The sequence below is a fragment of the Meles meles genome, chromosome 2, assembly GCF_922984935.1.
Source record: "Meles meles chromosome 2, mMelMel3.1 paternal haplotype, whole genome shotgun sequence".
Classification (NCBI taxonomy): Eukaryota; Metazoa; Chordata; class Mammalia; order Carnivora; family Mustelidae; genus Meles; species Meles meles.
This window is the reverse complement of record NC_060067.1, coordinates 101,329,945-101,355,333: the sequence shown is the minus strand read 5'-3', so window position 1 is coordinate 101,355,333 and position 25,389 is coordinate 101,329,945. Positions and strand designations below refer to the sequence as shown.

Here is a 25,389-nt window from a genome sequence, read left to right as displayed (position 1 = left end):
TGCTTCGGTTGCTAGAGCTTCTTTACTAAACATCAAAAGAATGAAGCTACCCTTGGCAAAAATCATAAAGATAAAGCTTGTCCTCCAGTTTCTCTTACTCTATTTTCTTCTTCCTCTTCCCCAGATTTAAGTCGGCGGGGAAAGTTTAGAATATTATTTCGATTCTTGTGCTTATCAAAGAGAAATGTTTCCTTCTCTTCTGCCGAGGATTAGAATTCCCTGGGAATTCAGGGACCGTGAAAGCCGTATTTCCTTTAGAGTTAAAAGTAAGGGGGGGGGAATTCAGGATTAAAACCCAAAACCGAATCCAGGGTTCTCTTTCGGGGGAAGGGAGGACGGGGGGGTGGGGTCAGTCCGGTGCGGCGTGGCCCTGGGGCTCCGGATGTCACCCCGCGGCTCTCGGATCCCCCTCCCAGCAACGTCGCGCCAGGCTCGCCGCGCGCCCAGCCTCCGCACCGGTGGGAGCCGGCCCAAGTTTCCTTCTCCTGCCGGGGTCCATTCCTCCCGCCTCACAGCGACCCTGGCTACCGAGGCCAGAGCCGTTGTCGCCAAGTTGGCGGTGAGGCCGCGGCCCCCGGCCCCGCCTCGGGCCTGAAAGCGCCGGGCTTCCGCCGGCAGGGGGCGTTGCAGCGGCGGCCCGAGACCCGCGGTGCGGGGACCGACCCGAGGCTGGAACCTCGCACTCAGCGTTGGGGGCGCGCAGCACCGCCGGGCGGGACCGGCCAAGGGTCAGGGGCCAGGGGCCAGGGTCGCGGCACTCGCGGCAGCCCAGCTTGGCTCCACAGTGCAGCGCCGGCACGCCCGGCCGCGGTCCCGGGCGACTCCCTCGGTGACGCGGGGCGCGTTCCTTCCTCTTCCTTTCGCCTCTCGGGCCCCGCCTTCCCTTCCCTCCGCCCACCTCCCCGAAGCGGAGCCGCCGCCGCCAGCCGCGCCGTCATGTCGGCCCCCGCCGAGTCCCCTCATCCGGCCGCCAGCGCCCGGATCCCGCCCAAGCTTGGCGGAGCCACAGCCTCAGGAGCCGCCGCGCCCGCAGGCCGGGGCCCGGTGCCGCACCAGCAGAACGGTGAGGCGGCCCGCCCCAGCGGAGCGCGGGGCCTAGCGCCGGCGGGGCAGCCTGCGCGGCCGCTCAGGGGACACCGGGCCGGGCCCAGAGGGGTGATGGGGTGGGGGATGCCGGGGGTGGGGGCGCGGGTGAAGGGAGCGGCGGACTAGGCCAAGCTGGGGGCGGACTGTGGGGGGGCGCGGGGTGCGGGGTGCGGGGCGCGGGCGGGGGGAGGGGACAGGCGCCCTGGCGCGGGGGCGGGGGCCGACCCGGGAAAGCTGGGGCGGGGGCTGTTTACGTAATGTGACCCTAGGCCCGAAGGCGTCCGGGGTTAGTAGGGGAGGTGGACAAGGAGGGGCCTAGGTCCGCTTTAAAAACCTTCGTAACCGGGCCTTGAGCGCCGGCGAGTTGCCCCGAGCGACCCTTTCGCCGGCGAAAAGCCGAGGCCGCGGAGTGCGCGGTCTGGGGAAGCCTGGTGTAGCCCGAGAGCTGCACGGATTGTGCCCTTCCCGTCTCAGGAAAATTGCTTTGATTTCTGCGGCCCAGCGAGCACGTTGCCTTGAAGGGAACTTAAGTTAGCGCTCAAGTTTGTAGACAAAAGGGTGTAAATATGCAACACAAGTGTAACCGTAATCCTGACCCAGTTCGGCCGCAGGCTCTGTCATTGCTGCTGCGGCTGCCGCTCCGGCTTTTGGAGTCTGCTTGTGGTGTTGGAAAGGGAGCAGGTGTCAGACGGATTTAAACGAACACCTTTAGATGGGGGGGAGGGGGGGGCTTTTTTTCGCCAGCTCCACTTTCAGAAAGACGACAGCGTGCCAGAATTGGCCCCGCTTGGAGGGAAGCTTTCAGGGCCTTCATACAGGCAGCAGCCAGTGCGACTTGAAAGCCGCGTTCATGCTGAAGTCGTAGTATTTTAGTATGCGGGAGATTCAAGTGAAAAACGATCATTTCTAGAATATTTATACCCTGATCATTGGGATCTGAATATTTGTGGGTGGCCCCGGGGAAGGGGGACCTCACGTTATAAACTTGATAGTATTTTAGATGAGAACCCTCGAAAGTCATGAAAAAGGCCCTGTTTTTGTAAGAGGACAAAACTGCACTAGTACTTTTCAAACAGTTGTTAGACTGACCTGTTTTGTCCAATTTGTTAATGGAAATTCACTGGACTATATAAATCAGTTCAGCCAGTATGTGGTTTTTCGGCTGACGCTTTTCAAACTTGAATACCGTTTATCCTGAGAATCAGAAGTTGAATTTTTTTTTTTCATAAAAGTGCTCTTGGGCCGACTATCCTTTGGATCAGCCATACTTGTCAATATTACATACTTTACTTCCAGTGGTCATTGTTTACTAGCGTGTAGAGTGAACAGTGTAGTAGATTTTGTGTTCCTGTCCTAAACATTCATAAAGATATTTCTGAGCAGTGTTTGTCCTTGTAAACTTGATATAAATTGTTGTTTTTCTTTTTAAATAGTCTTCTGTGTAAAGGAACTAGCACATGTTTATTTAAGGAGAGATTGCAAGTCTTTTGGAGTATTGTAAACCCATGTTTAACAGTGATCCAAGGATTGTCTTTTCTTGATTTTCTGGGTATGCATTATTTTGTTAGTGAATGATTTTTTTTTTAAGATTTTATTTATTTATTTGACAGAGATCACAAGTAGGCAGAGAGGCAGGCAGAGAAAGAGAAGAGGAAGCAGGCTGTCCGCAGAAGCAGAGAGCCCGATGTGGGGCTGCTGGATCCCAGGACCCTGGGATCATGACTTGAGCGGAAGGCAGAGGCTTTAACCCACTGAGCCACCCAGGTGTCCTGTGAATGATTTTTTGAAGTGGTAAATACGGCTCTTCGCCTTACAAATTTTGTGAAGGCCCAAGAGATGCCAGAATATCTGTTGTAATGAGGATATTAAATCTGTTAAGAACATTAGAAGCCAAATATAGATGATGCTTTGTTTCTACTGTTTGTAATCATTACTTTAACATAATTCATTTCAGCATTTGTTGCGTATTTACCAGTTGGGTACTTAAGATTAGCCTAGTAGAAATCAGAATCCCTGTCTTTATCCGAAATTCACCTTTATTTTGTTGACATTCAAGTTGATTCTGACCTTGATGGATTTGAAGGGTAGGAATAGGAGGACAAGACTGTCTTGAGGCAGAGGTTACAGCATGAACTAAAGTTTCTAATTGTGAAAGTGCATGGCATGTTTAGAAACTAAACTGTCAGGAGGCAAGAAGTGTACTGGGTGATAGGGAGAACCCAAGGCATTGAAGCTGAAAGGAATACTTAAAAAGGGGTCAGGTTGCAGAAAAGCCTTAAATGTCATTGTCAGGGAATTTGGAAATTAAATTCCTCCTACATTCCATCTCCTTCATAGGCCAAGAGAGTAAATTTTACCAGTTCTTATCACAAGAAAAAAAAATCTGTAATTATGTATGGTGACAGACGTTAACTACACTTATTCTAGTGATCATTTTTGTAATTTATACAAATATTGAATCATGTTGCATACTGGAAACTAATAGAGCATATGTCAGTTATATCTCAATTTAAAAAAGATAAAGAACTAGGGTCAATTTTTTTGTTGTTTTGTGGAAGGAAGTAGCTTAAGTAGAGAAGTAACAAGGTCAAATCTAGTTTTGGGGTTTTTTTTGCTAATCTTAAAAAAAGTTTTTTGCTGCATTGTATTGGCATTTATAGATAAAGATTAAACAGTCCTTCGGGTTTTGGTTTATTTTTTAGGCCTATATGAAACAGTTTGCCTTTTAATGTGTCTCTGGAATTCCACACATGGTGAAAAGAAACAGGTCAGAAGTGTGTAATATGTGTGTAATATGAAACATTACAGGAAACAGAATTGTTAAACTGGAATGGTGTCTAGTGATCACTTATTTTAATGGTTATCCAAGATTTAAAAAATCGGATTTATTTTTCCAAAGAAAGTAGTGGCTAGAGCACTGATGGAGAAATCTGAAAAAAGTGGACCTGCTACAGTTAAAATAGAGGTAGGGGTTCAGGTGTTCTTGGAGTGCAGTCTGAAAAACACCCGGTCCACTTTTGTAGATGTCCAGTTTTGTAGATGAAACCAAGATCCAGAAAGGTTAGGTGGGTATGTTTTTCACCAGTTCCTGTGTAAGCTTTGTGAGGGCTGCAGTTTTGTCGCTCTTGTCACTGCTGTACATTCAGGTATTCATTAAACATTTGTTACATCAAGTCCAATTCAGTCTTCCTAATTCCTCCAGTTCTCTTTCTATTAAGAGACTGTAGAAAGTCTCTTTAGAGACTTTGACCTATTTTTGCAAAGGGTAGGGAACAGGCAGAAAACTGAGACTTCATTATCACTTTTGTTTTCTAGGTTTAATTGCCACATGTTTCCCCTCCCCGACTCATTTGAAGATACAGTTTGACTTGAGCCTGTGACCTACTTGTCTTAAACTTCCTTTTGTGTACTTGTATTTCTATACTTCAGTTTTTTACTGGGCAGCTTTTAGAATTATTTGTATTTCCATATGAAGTGTTAGTTGAATATTCTTCAGATTTTACTCCACCTTTTGAGAGTCTCTTCAAAGCCCAGTCCTCAAAGAAGGGAAGATTGGGTGAAATAATATGATGGTGTAATTCCAAAATTTCTCCCAATTGACTTAAATTAAAAGGGATGTTTTAATTAGTTTATTTATTTATGTATTTATTTTAAAGGTTTTGTTTATTTATTTGAGAGAGAGAAAGGCAGCAAGAGAGGGAACACGAGCAGGGGGAGTGGGAGAGGGAGAAGCAGTCCTCCCACCAAGCAGAGAGCCCGATACGGGACTTGATCCCAGGACCCTGGGATCATGACCTGAGCCAAAGGCAGAGACTTAACCAACTGAGCCACCCAGGCGCCCCTGAAAGAGATAGTTTAAAAGCTTTCGAGGGGGGGCACTCGGATTTAACAGTAAACCACTACCGCTTCATTCTATTTAAGAAGCAAATGGTGCTCGTTTTCTAATGAAAAACGTGTTTTCTTCCTTCCATATGCCTTTTCCAGGAATGATACTACTGGCAGTTTTATCATTTCTATAGCCAATCATGTGAGAAAGATGAGTTAGTAATGGGAATTACAGGGATCCATTATGGAAGATTATAAACATACCTTTCACTCAGCAGTACTATCTGGTCAGTTATAGGAAACCCTTCAGCTTTGAGAGCACATGCAAAATTTAAAAGGATAAAAATCTCCCTAGTGTGTCTGAAGTAAGTTCCTTTTGCTCAGAGCAGGATCTGTGTCTCAGGTTTCTAGTCTTCCTTTATAGCTTAGCAGAAGCATCAGGTCCTCTGGTGAAGATATTGCCATCATGTAATGTAACCATCTGGATACAGCATTTCCTTCTAAGCTGATTAATATCTCGAGAATCCTAAAAATCATTCCTTATATAAACAAGTGCCTTTTATCTGGGTTTAACTTTTCTTTTTCATTGCTGTTTGTGTTGGATTAGTTATTTGCGGTATCTTACTCCCACTCCACACCCCCCCCCGCCCCGGTTTCTGAGACTAGATCTGTAATAATTTTTGTAAACCCCATTGCTTGCCACTGATTGTAGTATTTCAGCTAACTTCATTTTCCTAATTATCTGTAAACCCTGAAATATTAGAAGCCTAAAGACACTGAAATTTTTGAGCCAGTCTTCAATGGACTTTCCTAGAAATGAGAGCATCCTCACAGTCAGCCCTGCATGTGAGAGCAGATCGTGTTTTATTCAGAATTGTCAGAAGGTGTGGGCTAGTGAGAAGGTTGACGGTTTTGATACAGCTCCAGGTTTTGTAGAGGTAATTATTTAACATCTCCGAGCTAAAGGAGATAATAATACCTTCCTTCTAGAGTTGTTGAAAGAATTATATTAAATAAGTAACTATTTTTAAAGTACCTGGTGCTTAGCAAAATGAGATACTTAGCAAATGAGAGTCTCCTACGTTCCATCTCCTTCAGAATACCAGGATATAATTTCTTCAGATGGTGGAGACTATATGAGTTTTCCTCATCATATTCCCAATGGCAGTAGGCAGTAGGCACTCAACTGAGTAAGTGAACTTGGCTTCATATTAACCATTGTTTTTGAAGACGCCCCTAAAAGGATCTGTGTAGGGCCAGCTCTCCCTATCCTTTCCTATATTTAAGGCTCAATCACTGTTTCCGTATTTTTATGATCTTCTTCCCCTGCCCAGCCCTTCCTCCCTCCAACAGATCTGTTCTTGGAAGGTTCCCTCTAATGGCCATCTACCTCGGCTAGCAGGCTTGTGGGAAGGTGGATTTAATTGGTTTCAGGTTTTCTAAAATTCGGTGCTGGAAGCTGCTTGTAGTAGGAGCCAAGGAAAAGCAGGATGAGGTAGGGAGGCGAGAAGGAGTAGTAAAATGCCTCGCCTAAGCCAATGGCCAAGTTGTAGCTTGCTTGTTTTTCCTAGTATTTCTGAGAAACAGGTATTGTGAAATGAGCTTTGGAACCTGCAATGCCTGGCCTTTTCACTACTTACCAGCTATTTGAATCTGTATATATTAATGACCTTGCATGTCCTTATTTGTAAAGTGATGATGGTGCTACATCACAGGGTTGTTGTAAGAATCATGTAAGATTATGTAGAGAAAAGCAAAGTACCTGGCATGTAGTAGGTTCTCAACCAGTATCTGTTTTCTTTTGGTCCCGTTAATCTTTTTTTTTTTTTTAAGATTTTATTTCTTTATTTGACAGAGCGAGAGAGATCACAAGTAGGCAGAGGCAGGCAGAGAGAGAGGGGGAAGCAGGCTCTCCACTGATTAGAGAGCCTGATGCGGGGCTTGATCCCGGGACCCTGAGGCCATGACCTGAGCCGAAGGCAGAGGCTTAACCCACTGAGCCACCGAGGCACCCCAGTCCCGTTACTCTTAACACTCTTTATTAAAGCAGCCAAAGAGGAGAACTGATGGTCGTTTTTTGTTTTTTGTTTTTTTGGAGAACTGATGGTCTTAATGCAGTGAGATTTCATCCAAATGGTCATATAGACTGTGTCTGGCTGTGGGCTCTGTCTGCCAGCAGTGACTGGGACAGTTAGTGTTGTAGCTATTAGTCTTCCATTAGAAAAGAATAATCCAGAGTATCCAGATGTGATTGGAATTCCTCATTTTAAAAAAGATTTATTTTAGGGGGCGCCTGGGTGGCTCAGTGGGTTAAAGCCTCTGCCTTCAGCTCAGGTCATGATCCCAGGGTCCTGGGATCGAGCCCCACATTGGGCTCTCTGTTCTGCGTGGAGCTTGCTTCCTCCTCTCTCTCTGCCTGTCTCTCTGCCTAGTTGTGATTTCTCTCTGTCAAATAAATAAAATATTTTTAAAAAAATAAAATAAAATAAAAAAGATTTATTTTAGAGAGACAACACATGGAAGTGGGGCGGAAAAAGAGAGGGAGAAAATCAAGAGTCAAGAGTCGATTTTTTTTCGATTTTTTTTCGTCAGAGAGAGGCAGGCAGAGGGAGAAGCAGGTCCCTACTGAGCAAGGCGTCTGATGTGGGACTCATCCCAGGACCCCGGGATCATGACCTGAGCTGAAGGCAGATGCTTAGCTGACTATACCAAACAGGTATCCCAGAATTCGTGAAATTTTGAAATTGATTTTACGGAAACTGTAGAAGTTACAGTACAGTTTTGTGGAAAGCTGCCATTGACATCTGATGTGGTGAGCTGAGTAATGGCCCGGTACTATGTTCCCATCCTGATCTTTGAAATCTTTGCAGCTAAGATTAGGAAGTGGGGCTATTATCCTGGATCTGGGTGGGCCTGATATAATCAGACAGACCTGATTAGAGGGAATCAGAAGGAGTCAGCCAGCAGAGAAAGTAATGAGACCACGGAAGCAGAGGTGGGAGTGATGAGCTTTGAAGATGGAGGAAGGGGACACAAGCCAAGGAATGCAGGTGGCCACTAGAAGCTGAAAAAGGCAGGGAGAGGGATTCTCTTCTTGGAGCCTCAGAAGGAACCATCTCTGCCTGTGACACTTGGACCTTAGCCCCGTGAACTGATTTTGGGCTTCTGACCTCCGGAACTGTAAAATAATAAATTTGTGTTGTTTTAAGCCACTAAATTTATGGTAATTTGTTATAGTAGCAGAATATACCTTGTAGGTTTAAAAAGCAGCAGCATCAAAACACCTTAGATATAATAAAATACAATATATTACTATTTTTCTTTTGTTTCAAGTGATGTTCTTGTACTTGAATTAGTAGAGTAAAATGTGTAAAATGCCACAGTAAACAAGTTCAAATCTACAAGAACATATTTGTTCTTGTACTAGAGTGTAAGTTGCTTTAAGTAGCGGAAGCTCTTAAAGTTTTGTGTTCTTTCTTTTTACTTACCATGTAGTCCTTGTTGATCCATCATGATGAGGGAAATGCCAGATTCAGAAATATTTGATGATTATTTGCTAGACTTTACTAGACTGAGAATATAGGAATGGTTTCCATGAGCCAGGCACTATGCTGAGCTTTAGGGATATGATAGAACTGAGAGCAAACTAGACTCGTTCTTCACTGAGTTTGCAGTCAGACAGTTACAGTTGCATGTGAAAAGTGCTAGCATTGTGGTCCAGGATACTACAGATGCAACATTAAGTGGCCATTCACTTGCTGGGTTAGTAGATGTTTTCTAGAAACAGAGCTGAACTGAGATCTGAAGAATGAGTAAAAGTTGATCACATGAAGGGGGGAAGAAGGAATTTGTGATGATTCCAGGTGAGGGGGGATCAGAAGTGAACACAGTTTGAGAAAAATTTAGTATGGTCAGAGTTCATGTGGAACAGTGTTTCTCAGCCTTTTCATACTCATGGCTACCCTTAGTGCTAAAATTTTAAGTGGTGGCATTCTTGAAGGAATTAAACTTTAGACAGTTGTATTTTAAAAAAGCAGATTTTAGAAAAGTATCACATGTTTATTTGATCCCCTTCAGAAGGCTTTACAAGGCAACTTAACTGTATTCTGTGCTTACCAACCCCTTTGATGGCCTTTTGAGGTAAAACTCTCACATATACTCTTTCCTGATACGTTGTAGCTTCTTTGCTCCCTTCCTGCTAGGTCATCATTCTGTGTCATTTTGACTTAATGATAGGCACCTTTGGTTTAACAAAATTACATTTTATTTACTTATCTCTCTCTCTCTGTCTCTTTTAAATAAATAAGTAAAATCTTTAAGAAAAAAATTCTTAAAAAAAAAATAAAAAGGCTGCAATCAAGGCGTCAGCAGGGCTGAATTCCCTCCTCGAAGCTGAGGGAGAGTATCCGTTTCTTTGCCTTTTCCCACTTTTAGTGGCTGCCCACATTCCTTGATTCATGGTCCCCTCTTTCAGTCTTCAAAGCCAGCAACATCTGGCACGGTCTCTTAGGATCTTCTGTAGTCACATCTCCCTGACTCTCTTCTACTTTTAAGGACTCTTACAATTACGTTGAGCTCACCTGGATAATCCAGGCTTTTCTCCTGATTTTAAGGTCAGCTGATTAACGATCCTGATACAGTCTGCAACCTCAGCTCCCTTTGCCATGTAATGTATCGTATTCATGTTCTGTTAGGTAGGACATGGACATTTTGGCGGCGGGGGGGTGGGGAGGGTGAATTATTGTGGCTCCCAATGTCTTACAGACTATGTTTAAAAATTTGAATTTTTTCTTGATGACAAGAAAAACCATTAGAAAACTTTAAACAGAGAAATAACATGACCAGATTTGCTTTTTAGGAAGATCACTCTGGTTATGTGTGGTGCAATCATTTGTCTAAAAAATAGTGTCATAGAGGGGCGCCTGAGTGGCCCAGTCAGTTAAGTGTCTGCCTTCAGCTTAGGTCATGATCTCGGGGTCCTGGGATCGAGCTCCGCATCAGGCTCCCCCGCTCAGAGGGGAGTCTGCTTCTTTCATCATGCTCCACTCCCTGCCCCAGCTTAAGTGTACACACACTCCCTCTCTCTCTTTCTAAAATGAATAAATAAAATTTTTTAAAAGTTGTGACAGTCAGTTTAGTAAGTCATTGCCAGCACTTTTTTCTGTTTATGCTTTAAAAGCTTATTTTGCAATAATTTTAGATTTGCAGAAGTGATGCAAAGATAGTACAGAAAATGCCTTGTTCTTCACTCAGCTTCCTCTAAGTATTACATCTTCTCATGTCTTAACATCTTACAAAATCATGGTACATTTATCAAAACTAGGAAATTAACATTGCTGAAATACCATTAGCTAAACTATACCATTTCTACCATTTTGTTTTTCTGTTCCTGAATACAGTCCAAGATATCTTGTTGCATTGAGTTGTCATGTCTCCTTAGCTTCCTCTGATCTGTGACAGAGCCTTAGTTTTTTGTTTGTCTTTTAAGGCTTTGACAGGACCAGTTAGTTATTTTGTAGACAGTTCCTCACTTTGCTGATGCTTTCCCATGATAGGCTGGGTGGATTCTTAAGAATTTATGAATTTTGGGGGCGCCTGGGTGGCTCGTGGGTTAAAGCCTCTGCCTTTCGCTCAGGTCATGATCCCAGGGTCCTGAGATCGAGCCCCGCATTGGGCTCTCTGCTTGGCAGGGAGCCTGCTTCCTCCTCTCTCTCTCTCTCTCTCTGCCTGCCTCTCTCCCTACTTGTGATCTCTGTCTGTCAAATAAATAAATAAAATCTTTAAAAAAAAAGAATTTATTAATTTTTATGAATTCATGAATTTTTAGGAAGAATAGCACAGAGGCGAAGTGTCTTTATCACATCGTATCGTATCAGGGATTATATGTATCTGCTTGTTTTATTACTAGTCTTGTTAATCTCTTGGAAACTTGATTGAAATGTCTTAGCTCAGGCCTCTATGACAAAATGCCATAGATGGGGCGCCTCCGTGGCTCAGTCATTAAGCATCTCCTTCATACAAGGATACTAATTCCATCATGAAGGTCCTACCCTTGTAATCTGTTCTAAGTCTAATTACTTCCCAGAGGCCCCATCTTAAAACTATCAAATTGGGGGATAGAGTTTCAACTTATGAATTTGAGAGGACATATTCAGTCTCTAATAGAGGCTGCCAAGTTCCTCCACTGCAAAATTAATATATTTTTTCCTACGGTTTGTTAGGAGTAACTTAACTTCAGCCCACATTCAACAGAAGGGGAATTAAGAATTATACTCTTCCTTCTGCAGCGAGGTGTATCAAATAATTTATAGGTATATGCTGAAATCACAGTAATTCGTAAATATTCTTGGGGAGATACTTTACTATCCTGCTACTTCTCAAAATTTTATCCACTAATTTTAGCATTCCTCAGTGGCTTGCACCTGCAGTGATTTTTACTATGGAATTCTAATGGTAATTTTCTCTTTTCCTCGTTTATTCTACATTTATTATTAGGAATTTTTCCGTATTTTTCCATAAGGAAGACTTGCCCCCTTTTTTTCATTTTAAAATATTTTCAGTCATTTATATTATTTTGGACTCATGAATATTTACTTTATTCTTTGAATTATAATATAGCACTATCATTATGTATATTTGTTGTTCAGATTGTTAAGTTTTAGCCATTGACATCTCTTTGAGGTTGTCTCCTGTGTGTCTCTGCTGCCATCGTTTTGTTTTTCAACTGCTTCCCTACTTTTTTTTTTAATTTTTAATTTTTTTTATAAACATATAATGTATTATTAGCCCCAGGGGTACAGGTCTGTGAATCGCCAGGTTTACATACTTCACAACATTCACCATAGCACATACCCTTCCCAATGTCCATAACCCCACCACCCTCTCCCGAGACCCCCTCCCACCAGCAACCCTCAGTTTGTTTTGTGAGAGTAAGAGTCTCTTATGGTTTGTCTCCCTCCTGATCCCATCTTGTTTCATTTATTCTTTTTCTACCCCCCAAACCCCCCATGTTGCATCTCCACTTCCTCATATCAGAGAGATCATATGATAGTTGTCATTCTCTGATTGACTTACTTCGCTAAGCATAATACCCTCTATTTCCATCCACGTTGTCACAAATGGCAAGATTTCATTTCTTTTGATGGCTGCATAGTACTCCATTTGTATATATATATACCATATCTTCTTTATTCATTCGTCTGTTGATGGACATCTAGGTTCTTTCCATAGTTTGGCTATTGTGGACATTGCTGCTATAAACATTTGGGTGTATGTGCCCCTTTGGATCACTACATTTGTATCTTTAGGGTGAATACCCAGTAGTGCAGTTGCTGGGTTGTAGGGTAGCTCTATTTTCAACTTTTTGAGGAACCTCCATGCTGTTTTCCAGAGTGGTTGCACCAGCTTGCATTCCCACCAACAGTGTAGGAGGGTTCCCCTTTCTCTGCATGCTCGCCAGCATCTGTCATTTCCTGACTTACTAATTTTAGCCATTCTGACTGGTGTAAGGTGGTATCTCATTGTGGTTTTGATTTGTATTTCCCTGATGCCAAGTGATGTGGAGCACTTTTTCATGTGTCTGTTGGCCATCTGGATGTCTTCTTTGCAGAAATGTCTGTTCATGTCCTCTGCCCATTTCTTGATTGGATTATTTGTTCTTTGGGTGTTGAGTTTGCTAAGTTCTTTATAGATTTTGGACACTGGCCCTTTATCTGATACGTCATTTGCAAATATCTTCTCCCATTCTGTCAGTTGTCTTTTGGTTTTGTTAACTGTTTCCTTTGCTGTGCAAAAGCTTTTGATCTTGATGAAATCCCAATAGTTCATTTTTGCCCTTGCTTCCCTTGCCTTTGGCGATGTTCCTAGGAAGAAGTTGCTGTGGTTGAGGTGGAAGAGGTTGCTGCCTGTGTTCTCCTCAAGGATTCTGATGGATTCCTTTCTCACATTGAGGTCCTTCATCCATTTTGAGTATTTTCATCTATGGTGTAAGGAAATGATCCAGTTTCATTTTTCTGCATGTGGCTGTCCAATTTTCCCAACACCATTTGTTGAAGAGGCTGTCTTTTTTCCATTGGACATTCTTTCCTGCTTTGTCGAAGATTAGTTGACCGCAGAGTTGAGGATCTATTTCTGGGCTCTCTGATCTGTTCCATTGATCTATGTGTCTGTTTTTGTGCCAGTACCATACTGTCTTGATGATGACAGCTTTGTAATAGAGCTTGAAGTCTGGACTTGTGATGCGTCCCACTTTGGCTTTCTTTTTCAATATTCCTTTGGCTAGTCAAGGTCTTTTCTGAATCCATATAAATTTTAGGATTATTTGTTCCATTTCTTTGAAAAAAATGGGTGGGATTTTGATAGGGATTGCATTAAATGTGTAGATTGCTTTAGGTAGCATAGACATTTTCACAATATTTGTTCTTCCAATCCATGTTTCCCTACTTTCTGACACTTCAAGATACTCCATTTGTCCTTGCCCTGCCCCAGCACCAGAGTCAGTCCTTTGTCCCAGGAGCCCTGGTTCCTTCTTTCAGGGCATGGTATTTAGAAACTGAGAATTGGGCCCTGAAAATATTGTAGCTTCTGGCATATCACTGCCTCTAGGCTTTCTCAGTAGACAGAGTCAGGAGAGATATATATGTGTCTACTAAATTATGTATGTAAACATCTCCATAATTATATCTACGTCTGTCCCTCTGTGTATATATATTACCTAAGCATCCTAGTTAGTCTATATTACCTAAACATCCAGTTAGTCTAATAGATGTGTGGCAATATTTCATGGTTTAATCCACCATGTAATGCAATTAGACTGAGCTGTCAGTTTTTATTCTACCGTAGATTATCTTGACATCCTGGTTGTTTTTTTTTTTTTTTTTAAACAAAAATTTGCATATAGTACAACTTGCTTGTATTCTTTGTAGAATGCAGTTCTGTGGATTTTGACAGTATGCATGCAGTCAAGTATCTACCACCACAGTATCAGATAGATCAGTTCTGTTACTATAAAATGGCCTTAACTAGTCCTGTTGTAATCCTCATCTCTTCCTGCACCAGCCCTGACAACTATTGCTCTGTTTTCCAATTCTGTCATTCTTCTTTTCCAGAATGTCATATAAATGGCATCATAAAATATGTAGTCTTTTAGGTCTCGTTTCTCTCACTGAGTTACATTCAGTGCTGTTGCACTGTGCTGTTGCATGAATTGGTTTTCTGTTCCCTGGGATTGTGTAACCATCCTCTGTTGTTGAATATCTTGATTGTTTCTTGTTTTTGCTGATTGTGAATAAAGCAGTTGTAAACATTCATGTACTGGTTTTTGTGGGAGCACAAGTTTTTGTCTTACTTAGGTTAATCATGTCGGAGTAGCACTGCTGGGTCAAATGGTAAATACAGTTGACTGTGAACAACACAGGTTTAAACTGCATGAGTCCACTTATGCAGATTTTTTTGGATAAATACAGTACAGTACTATAACTTATGATTTTCTTATTAACATTTTCTTTTTTATAGCTGACTTTAGTATAGTAACGTACAAAATATATGTTAAGTTTATGTTACTGGTAAGGCTTCTGGTCAATAATAGAATATTGGTAGTTAAGTTTTGGGGGAGTCAAAAGTTATACTCAGATCAACTGTGCAGGGTGTTCCTGCTCCTAATCTCTGTGTTGTTCAGGGGTCTGTGGGTGTGTGTTGTTTTTTATTTGACAGAGAGAGAGACACAACAAGAGAATGAACACAAGCAGGGGGAGTGGGAGAGAAAGAAGCAGGCTTCCGCGCAGTAGGGAGCCCGATGCGGGGCTCAATCTCAGGACCCTGGGATCATGACCCGAGCCGAAGGCAGATACTTAACAACTGAGCCACCCAGGCGCCTCTATATTTAACTTGAATGGAACTTGCCAAACTGTTTTCCAAGGTGGCAAAATAGCACTATTTTGCATTCCCTCCAGTAGTGAGTTCCTGTTGCACCACATCTTTGCCAACATTTGATATTCTGTGATTTTTGAGGGTGGGATTTAGTTAGTCTAATAGATGTGTGGCAATATTTCATGGTTTAATTTGCATTCCCTAATTTAATTAATGATTAATGATGAGCATCTTTGTGTATGTTTATTGTCATCCCTATATCTTCTTTGGTACCTCTATTTTCAGACCTTTTACCAGTTTTTTTGTTGGATTATTTTCTTACTGTTGAGTTTTAAGATTTCTTTTTTTTTTTTTTTTAAGATTTTATTTATTTATCTGACAGACAGAGATCACAGGTAGGCAGAGAGGCAGACAGAGAGAGAGGATGGGAAGCAGGCTCCCTGCCGAGCAGAGATCCCGATGCGGGGCTCGATCCCAGTACCCTGGGATCATGACCTGAGCCGAAGGCAGAGGCTTTAACCCACTGAGCCACCCAGGCGCCCCGAGTTTTAAGATTTCTTAATAAATTCTGGATACAAATCATTGGGCATGTGATTTGCAAATGTTATCTCCTTGTCTGTAGCTTGTCTTATAATCCTCTTGGTGGTTTTTGTAAATCGAAGGTTTTTAATTTGATAAAATCACTTTTCTCAATATTTTCTGTTTTTTTTTTTTTAAGATTTTATTTATTTAGTTGACAGACAAGAGATCACAAGTAGGCAGAGAGTCAGGTGAGAGAGAGAGAAAGAAGCAGGCTCCCTGCTGAGCAGAGAGCCTGCTGCAGGGCTGGATCCCAGGACCCTGGGATCATGACCTGAGCCGAAGGCAGAGGCTTTAACCCACTGAGCCACCCAGGCGCCCCAATATTTTCTGTTCTTAATCATGCTTACATAATCTTCTGTACTTTCTTCTGGGAGTTTTAAAATTTGACTTTCAGATCTATGAGTCATTTTGACTTAAATTTTGCTTAAGACCTGAGATATGTTGAGGTTTGAGGTTCATTTTTTGAATATGGACCACAGCAGCCACATTTGTTGGAAATACTACTTTTCTTCATTGAATTGGCTTGACGGCTTTGTCAAAAATCAGTTGGCTGTATTTTTGTGGCTCTATTTCCAGAGCCCCTTTTTTATTATAGTCTATGTGTCTGTCCTTTCACTGGTACCACACTTTTTTGGATTATTGTAGCATATAAAGCAAACCTTGAAATTGGGTAATATGAGTCCTCCAACTGTGCTTTTTCAGAGTTGTTGTTTGAGATTTTAATACCTTGACCTTTCCATAGAAATCCTTGCTTTCATCAGTGTTTTGTAGTTTTCAGCATATAGGTCCTTCACATATTTCATTAGACTTATATTTTAAGTACTTTCTTGTGATTTTGTAAATAGTATTGTTTTTTTTTTTTTTTTTTAAAGATTTTATTTATTTATTTGACAGAGAGAGATCACAAGTAGGCAGAGAGGCAGGCGCAGAGAGAGAGAGGGAAGCAGGCTCCCCGCGGAGCAGAGAGCCCGATGCGGGGCTCGATCCCAGGACCCTGAGATCATGACCCGAGCCGAAGGCAGCGGCTTAACCCACTGAGCCACCCAGGTGCCCCAATAGTATTGTTTTTAAAAAAATTGTGAATCCTATTTGTTCGTTATTTAGTGTGAGAAGTGCATTTGACTCTTACATACCGATCTTCTGTCTTGTGATTTTGATAAACTCACTTATTATTAGTCTGTTTTTCTCTCTCTTTTTTTAATCCTGTCACTCTGTAAATATCATTTTATTCTTTTCTAATCTGTGTGCCATTTATTTCTTTTTCTTGTCTTACTAAAGTAGGTGGTAAATCCTGAACTTTGTTGAGTAGGGGAGTGGCTTTTATCTTTTTACTGTAAGTGTGTGGTAGTGAAGAATATGGTAGTTAGTAGTGTTGCCTAGTGCCATTGCTTCAGTTTACGCCACAGGACCAGCGTGTTACCCGTCATTGCTTTTGTGCCATTAGTACAAATGTCACCACAGTGAAGAAGGCAGATATTTTAATATTGTTATGAAAGTAGTTTTTACCTGTGGATCCCCCAGGAGCCTCAGTATTACCAGGGTTCTAGGTACTACATTTTGAGAATTGCTGTTCTATATCCTTACTGTTTGCATTTCCTAGGTCAGCTGTACCAAAGTACTACCAACTGGGTAGCCTAAAACCACAGAAATTTATTCTCTTCTGGTTCTGGAGACTAGAAGTCTGCAGTTCAGGTGTTTGGCAGGGCCACATTCTCTCTTTAAGGGAGAATCTTTACCTTGCCTCTTCCAGCTTTTGGTTGGCTGTTGGCATTCCCTATATTTTGGCCACATCAGTCTGCTTTATCCTCTCATTGCCTTTTCTTTGATGTGTATGTCTTCTCTTTATGTGCATCTTACAAAGATACGTGTGATGGCATTTAGGACCCACTCAGATAATCTCACGATCCTTAACTTAGTCATATGTTGTCTGTCATAAAAGAGAATATTGGTCCTTTCCCATATAAAAGCATTTTTACACATTCTGGGCATTAGGATGTGAATGTATCTTGGGAGGCTGCTGTTCAACCTACTACCCTTATTCGTTATATAAATGTTAGACTGCTTCCCCTGGTTTCTAAAATTTTATTTTTCTTCAGTCTTCTCTACTTTTTTAATTAGATCATTTTATTTATTAATTATTCATTTTTAAGTAAGCTCTACACCCAACGTAGTGCTTGAACTCATAACCCCAAGATCAAGAGTAGTGTGGTCTACTGACTGAGCCAGCAGGTGCCCCAAAATTAGATCATTTATTTAAATTAAAGATTTTGTTTATTTATTTGACAGAGAGAGACACAGCGAGAGAGGGAACACAAGCAGGGAGAGTGGGAGAAGGAGAAGCAGGCTTCTTGCCAAGCAGGGAACTGGATGCAGGGCTCGATCCCAGGACTCTAGGATCATGTCTTGAGCTGAAGGCAGACATTGAACAACTGAGCCACCCAGGCACCCCAAAATTAGATCATTTTATTGATTATTCTTCAGGTTCATTGATTATTTCTTCTGTCATACTGTTGAGACCATCTAACATAATTATTTCAGCTTTATTTTTTCATTTTCAAAATAGTTTTCATTTTTTTTTTTAAAGATTAATTAATTTATTTATTTGACAGAGAGAAATTACAAGTAGGCAGAGAGGCAGGCAGAGAGAGAGGAGGAAGCAGGCTCCCTGCCAAGCAGAGAGCCCAACGTGGAACTCGATCCCAGGACCCTGAGATCATGACTTGGGCCGAAGGCAGAGGCTTTAACCCACTGAGCCACCCAGGCGCCCTCATTTCTGTTTTGATACTCTGTTCATTTACTGATGTTATTTTTTTTAATTCCTTAATATATTTTCTTTTTGAACATATTTATAATAGCTGCTTTGAAGCCTTTGTCTGCTAAATTCATCTTTGGGGACCACTTTGAATCTGGTCTCTGCCTGATTTTTTTTTTTTTTTTTTTTTTTTACTGGACATCTCAGTGTCTCTACTTTGTCTATACAGTTAGTTAAGCTGCCAGCTAGGGACTTGATCCAACAATTGTAACTGATAAGAAATAAGTTTCAGGGAAGTAAAATGAATGAACACACAGACTTACCTACAAATGTATTTATCATTGTGTAGCTTAATGTTTTTTTAAAAAATGGAAAATAACCTAAATGGTGATAAATAGAAAAGTGATTAAAATATGGTAAATTTATATAATGGATATTATTCAGACACTTAAAAATCATGATGAAAAGATATTCAAGTCAGGCTACATAAACAATCATTTAAAAATGTACATTATAGGGGCGCCTGGGTGGCTCAGTGGGTTGAGCCGCTGCCTTCGGCTCGGGTCGTGATCCCGGGGTCCTGGGATCGAGTCCCGCATCGGGCTCTCTGCTCGGCGGCAAGCCTGCTTCCCTCTCTCTCTGCCTGCCTCTCTGCCTGCTTGTGATCTCTGTCTGTCAAATAAATAAATAAAATCTTTAAAAAAAAAAAAAAAAAAAAAAAAAAATGTACATTATAATTCTACTTTTGTTTAAATTAGATAAATCCAAGAAGAAATTACTGGGTTATTGATAGTTATCTCAGGTGGTAAGTTTATAGATGGTTTTTATTTGATAATTTCCTGTACCTCTTTTTGCAATGACTATATATAACATTTATAGTTAGAAAAACACTTTTCTAGAGTTATTTTTCAAAAATTTGACTATCCATATATGTAACTAGTTTATCCTTTCCTCCACAGCCTTTGTCTCTATTTTAGAAGTGTTAAAATACCAGCAGTCTAATATGCTGCAGAGCCATTTTGCCTTTTTTTTTTTTTAAGATTTTATTTATTTGAGACAGAGAGAAAGAGAGAGAGATTGAGATAATGAATGAAGGGAAAGGCAGAAGAAGCAGGCTCCCTGCAGAGTAGGGAGCCTAACAAGAATGCTGGGATCGTGACCTCAGCCAAAGGCAGATGCTTAACCAACTGAGCCACCAAGGTACCCCTGCAGAACCACTTTTTTTTTTTTTTTAAGATTTTATTTATTTATTTGGGAGAGAGCATGAGAGTAGAGACGGTCAGAAGGTGAAGCAGACTCTCCATGGAGTTAGGAGCCCGATGTGGGACTCGATCCCAGGACTCTGGAACCATGACCTGAGCTGAAGGCAATTGCTTAACCAACTGAGCCACCCAGGCGCCCCAGACCACTTTTAATCCAAAAAAAATGTGCATCTAAATTGTCCCAGAAAGCCAGTTCTTTTTCTTTTCTTTTCTTTTCTTTTCTTTTTTTTTTTTTAAAGAACTCAGTAGCATTAACTAGTGAATTATTGAACACTACATCAAAAACTAATGATGTACTGTATGGTGGCTAATTGAACATAATAAAAAAAATCAGGGGGCGCCTGGGTGGCTCAGTGGGTTAAAGCCTCTGCCTTCGGCTCAGGTCATGATCCCAGGGTCCTGGGATCGAGCCCCGCATCGGGCTCTCTGCTCAGCAGGGAGCCTGCTTCCTTTCTCTCTCTCTGCCTACTTGTAATTTCTGTCTTTCAAATAAGTGAATAAAATCTTTAAAAAAAAAAACAGTAGCATTAATGAAATGTAGTAGTACCTCCAAATACGTTTTATAATTAATGTTTCTACTAATGTCCAACCTTAATGTTTAGGCCTAGGTTGAAAGCATTTCATACACACTGATATTCTCCTTTCTGTTTATATTTTTCTGTCTTAATAGTTGTATTCAGTAGAAACTTAATAGCTTACACATGTAATTTTAGATAGCAAAAAGAAGTAAAATCAATTTTGATTTATCCAATTATCGCAATATATAAAACATTTTAACATGTATTCAGTATTAAAAAATTACTGAGATATCTTAGTTTTTTCGCTCAATTCAGATTAGCTATATTCTAGTACGTAATAGCCACGTGTCACTGGTGGCTGCCATATTGGATAGTGTAGGTCTATAGCACATGTGTATGATTCCAGGTGTTTTTACCTTTTGTGATAGATAGAGAAACTGAGATGTCCAGTAAAAAAAAAAAAAAAAAAAAATCAGGCAGAGACCAGATTCAAAGTGGTCCCCAAAGATGAATTTAGCAGACAAAGGCTTCAAAGCAGCTATTTTTTTTCCTTTTATTCTTTCCTAGTATACCTGATTCAGTTTTTTAATATTTTCTTTATGCTTTATAGCTCCCAAGTAATATATTCTAGGAAGGAACTATTTTTCTAATAGAATAGAATAACTTAGTGCATTCTCTACATATATACACATACTATGTTTAACTTATTTGAAGATAACATTTTCTTATGTAAGACTTACTGAAACTATGATGTCTAGACTTTTAAGAATATAATGCATTTTTATGTTAGGGAAAGGTGGATGTTTTTCAGTTTTAGAATCTGGAATCTGAACCTTTTTTAAAAAAAAAGATTTTATTTATTTTTCAGAAAGAGAGAGTACACAATTAGGGGGAGTGGCAGGCAGAGGGAGAAGCAAACTCCCTGCTGAACAAGTTGCCTAATGAAGGACTTGATTCCAGGACCCTGGGATCATGACCTGAGCCAAAGGCAGGCACTTAACTGACTGAGCCATCTAGGTCTCCCTGGATTCTAACTTTTAAAAAAAGTAGTTAGTTACTGCTTTCAGTTACTATTGCTACATAATAAATTACTCCAAAATTTAATAGTTGAAAACAAGTATTTTATTATGCTCACAGATTCTGTTGATCAGGAATTTGCACAGGGTAGTACCAAGATGGCTTTTCTCTGTTCTGTGATGTCTAGGGCCTCAGCTTAGAAGACTCAGAGGTGTTTTGATGGCTAATGACTCAACATCTCCAAACTTCACACCTGAGTGCCTAAAGGTGACCTCTCCATGTGGTTTGACTTCCCCAGACCATGGTAGCTGTGGAATAATTGGACTTCCTACATATCTAGCTGCTTAGGGATCCACATGCAAATGTTCCATCAAACAACATAGAAACTGAATTGTCTCTGACCAAGCAGGAAAATCACATAGCTTTGCTTCTGCCAGTCTTTCTTGGTGGAAGCTGTGATAAGCCTGCTCAAATTCAGGGGAAGTAGACAGATTTCAGCCTTTTGTCCCCACAGTATCAAAGAATTTGGGGACCATGTTTTAAAACTGCCACAGTTACTGAGGGAATTATAGGAAATACAGGCAAATGAAACTGCTAATACTAATGAAATGTCTATGATTTATAGATTGTGTTAAAAATAAAAAAGCATAGGTTAAAATGACTTATGTATTTATAATATTTGCCAAATACTTGGTTTTAGTATATGCAGAAGAAATAAAACTTTAATATTAGTTTTGGTGTTAAACCATAATAAAATTAGGAGAGTTATCAAATACATTTTAAAGTTGAAGAAAATGTGTTTGTTGTTAGGTCACAGTAAGACAAAATTTTTAAAAATATTTTACATGTTTCTTTTCATTTAAGCTGAACCTTATGTTTATTTTTTTTAAGTAGAAGCTTTTTTTTTTTTTTTTAGATTTTATTTATTTATTTGACAGACAGAGATTTCAAGTAGGCAGAGAGGCAGGCAGAGAGAGAGAGAGAGGAGGAAGCAGGCTCCCTGCTGAGCAGAGAACCGGATGTGGGGCTCGATCCCAGGACCCTGGGATCATGACCTGAGCCGAAGGCAGAGGCTTTAACCCACTGAGCCACCCAGGCGCCCCTAAGTAGAAGCTTTTGAAAATTGATTTAAAATATTTGAAAGGAAATATTTTTCTTCCAAAGAAGTCTTGATTCATTTATCATTTTGACCAAGTTATTTTTGTATACTTTTCATACATTTAGAACATTTAGATCTTGATATAGAATAAGGAATGGTGAGCATTGACATATTGTTAGCTCTACACCTTCACATTCCCCTGCAGTAAGCACTTTCTTTGATGGACTGGGAAGTAAAAAAGTTCCTCTGGTGGGTAGTTCACTTCTGATAAATTCTAGCATCTAGTTACAACATTCCTGTTAGTTTTAGAAGAATGATGTTTGAGTAGGTTGGACATACTGATGGTTATTTCCCTGTTTTCAGATCATATAGCATGGATGAGCCACATTATTTATTAAGTGGATAGATACTTAAATAGATTTGTCAAATTCTGACTTGGCTCTTCTCTTCAGAAATTAAGTCTTACCAATGTAGAGTTTTCTGAGACTGAAGTCAAGAGTAGCAAACCATCTTTGTATATTTAAGGAAAGAAGGGAGGGAGAACATTTCTTTTTTTTTTCTTTTTGGCATGTTAATGAAAGATTCCTATTGACTCTTTTCCTTTTAAGTAAATAAATTCTTTCAGGTGAACTCTGACTATGTAAAATATCCTGTAAGAAAAGTAAATTATACACCTAGTAAAACAGTGTTATCAAGTTTGGGTTCTTTGTATACTTCTTGGAATTATAATAAGGATGGATGTTATTTTTTCCTTATAGTTTGATTACATAAGTTATCTTTTTTTCTGCCATAGAATATGTATTTATGTGACCAAACTTAAGGTGCCACTACATTATTGAGTAGAAACTGAAAACAGAATAAGGAAAGATAAGCTTTATTCATATATCTTTTATAACAAGCATTTTAATATTCTTATGTTTTCTATTTTTAATACATTATTATAGCATATTTAATACATTATTATAGGAATATTGCATATTATAGCAATATATTTCTATTTTAATACATCATTATTTAATACATTATTATATACATTTAATACATTATTATTTAATACATTATTAATACATTATTATTTAATACATTATTATATAATTTAATACATTATATTATATTTTAATTCATTATTTCTATTTTAATACATTATTACAGCAAAGGAAGTGGCACTTCCTTTGTGTCAGTGAACTTGAAACAGCTTGTGAATTTTTTTTTTTGTTGTCCTTTCATTCGAGGTATGGTACAGATAATGATTTCCTTCCACAACATAGAAAAATTAGATTCGAGGATAAAGTTTGCCCTTCGTTGGAACCAAGACTGGAATTCCATTGTTAGGGACGATTGACCATTTGCTGGGCTAAGGAAAGCCAGCCAGACTTTAGTATAATGTGGGTGGGGGGTCATTGCTTAAAAGCATGGATTTGGGGCAGGTTACCTAATTTATCTTAGTCCTATTGCTTCCTAAGCATGTGACTGTATTAAAGGACTTAACTTAGGGGGCACCTGGGCAGCTTAGTCATTAAACATCTGCCTTCAGCTCCAGTCATGATCCCAGGGTCCTGGAATCAAGCCCTGTGTCGGGCTCCCTGCTCAGCTGGAAGACTGCTTCTCCCTCTCCCACTCCCCCTGCTTGTGTTCCCTCTCTTACTGTGTCTTGGTCAAATAAGTAAGTAAAATCTTTAAAAATAAATAAATAAATATAGGACTTAACTTCTGTGCCTCATTTACCTAACTTTTAAAGTGGGTATAATGATACATTTGCTTTTGAAGGACAGCGAGTGGCACACAATGTAATATGTTTAATGATATTTATAATATTAACAAAAGTAATACTAAGATTAATGTTAATTTGAATGGTATTGATAAAAATACATTCTGTAGTGATCAAGGAAATAAATATATATGTCAGTGGAAGTATTAAAAGCATTAGAGGAAAGTGAGTTATACATTTATATAACATTAGAAAAGGGAAGGCTCCTTAAGTACGATTTTAAAATGAACGAGGTCAAAAAATAGTAACCTGATGGAAAATACGTGTAGTACATAATAATAATTTAAGGTTAAATTTCTTGATATACAAGAACATTTATAAATCATCATGGAAAGCACAAGACTGTGAGAAAAGGGCAAATAACAGAGAAATACACCTAAGTAGCTAAGAAATATCTGGAAAGAGTTTCAGCATTACTCAGTTAATTACTGCAACCTGAAATGTTTCTCCCCTATCAGATTGGCAAAGATTGAAATGTTACTCAATGTTGGGAAGATGAGGCACTCCTAAGCGTTATTCATAGGAGGTATGAATTGATAGACTTCTGAAGAGATATTTGACAGTACTTTTCAATCTTAAAAGCACAATCCCTTTGAACTCCCAGTTTCACTTCTAGGAACTTATCCTACAGATTCATTACAGAGGTTAACCTCATAAATATAAATTAGTTCAGTCCCTGAAACAAATATTCATCAAAGGAGATTTAGTAAGTAATGTTACATCTCTAATGAAATCCTGTGTAGATTTTTAGAAGAATAGTAAAGATTTATATATGCTAATAGAAGGATATTCAGGACACATTAAGTAAAAGAAAAGCAGGTTGTGGATCTGTGTCATGAAGGATATAAAAAAGCCATTAAGTAATAGATACATGTGGAAAGAAGGATATTAGCTACCAGGGAAAGAGGGGGAATTGTACTTTTTACTTTGTATTCTTCATTATTTGAATTTTTTTTTACAATGAGTATATTGTTACTTTTATAGTTTAAAAGAAGCTAATAAAAAAGGTTTGCACTTTGTCTGTACTGGGTATAATAGTTATCTATTGTTGCATAACAAAATACCCCCAAATTTAGTGGCTTAAATAGCAAATATTTTATCTCAGAGTTTCTGAGGGTCATGAACTTGGAAGCAACCTTGCTGGGTGGTTCTGACTTTGGATGTCATGAGATTGTAGTCAAGCTGTCAGCTGGGGCTGTAGTTTTCTCAAGACTCTACTGGGTATGAAGAATCTGCTCCCAAGTTCACTGATGGGGTTGGTGCAGGCCCCAGTTTCTCTTTGGCTATTGACCACAGTGTTCAGTTCCTTACCTCATAGGGCTCTTCACAACTTCACAACTTGGCAGCGTTGTTCAAACTGAGTGATCTAAGAGAGGGAAACCAGCACCCAAGATCAGGCTAATCTTGAAAGTGATACATCATTGCCTCTCCGACATGGTTTTGGTCCTACGAATCAGTCTTGGTATATTGTAGGACGGTGTGAATTCATGTACAAGTGTATGAATACCAGGAGGTAGGGATCACTGGGGGCCATCTTGGAGGCTGGCTACCACAGGGGGTCTGTAACAGTATATATCTTTTGTGACTATTGGAGAAGTAAATTAATTAGGGCA

General features: G+C 40.0%; 1 protein-coding gene across 6 annotated transcripts in view; it reads left to right on the top strand.

The window, feature by feature from the left end:
- The first annotated feature begins 531 nt into the window (after positions 1 to 531).
- Positions 532 to 25,389, top strand: part of SEC24B (SEC24 homolog B, COPII coat complex component) — a 93,845-nt gene continuing 68,987 nt past the window's right edge. For 2 of the 6 annotated variants that reach the window (XM_045992099.1, XM_045992074.1), the window contains exon 1: positions 532 to 1,063. In XM_045992099.1, the coding sequence (XP_045848055.1) occupies positions 937 to 1,063 (127 nt within the window). In that variant the 5' untranslated portion in view covers positions 532 to 936. The remainder of the gene's footprint in view (positions 1,064 to 25,389) is intronic. The other 4 variants (XM_045992090.1, XM_045992066.1, XM_045992109.1 and 1 more) reach the window with 3 other exon arrangements.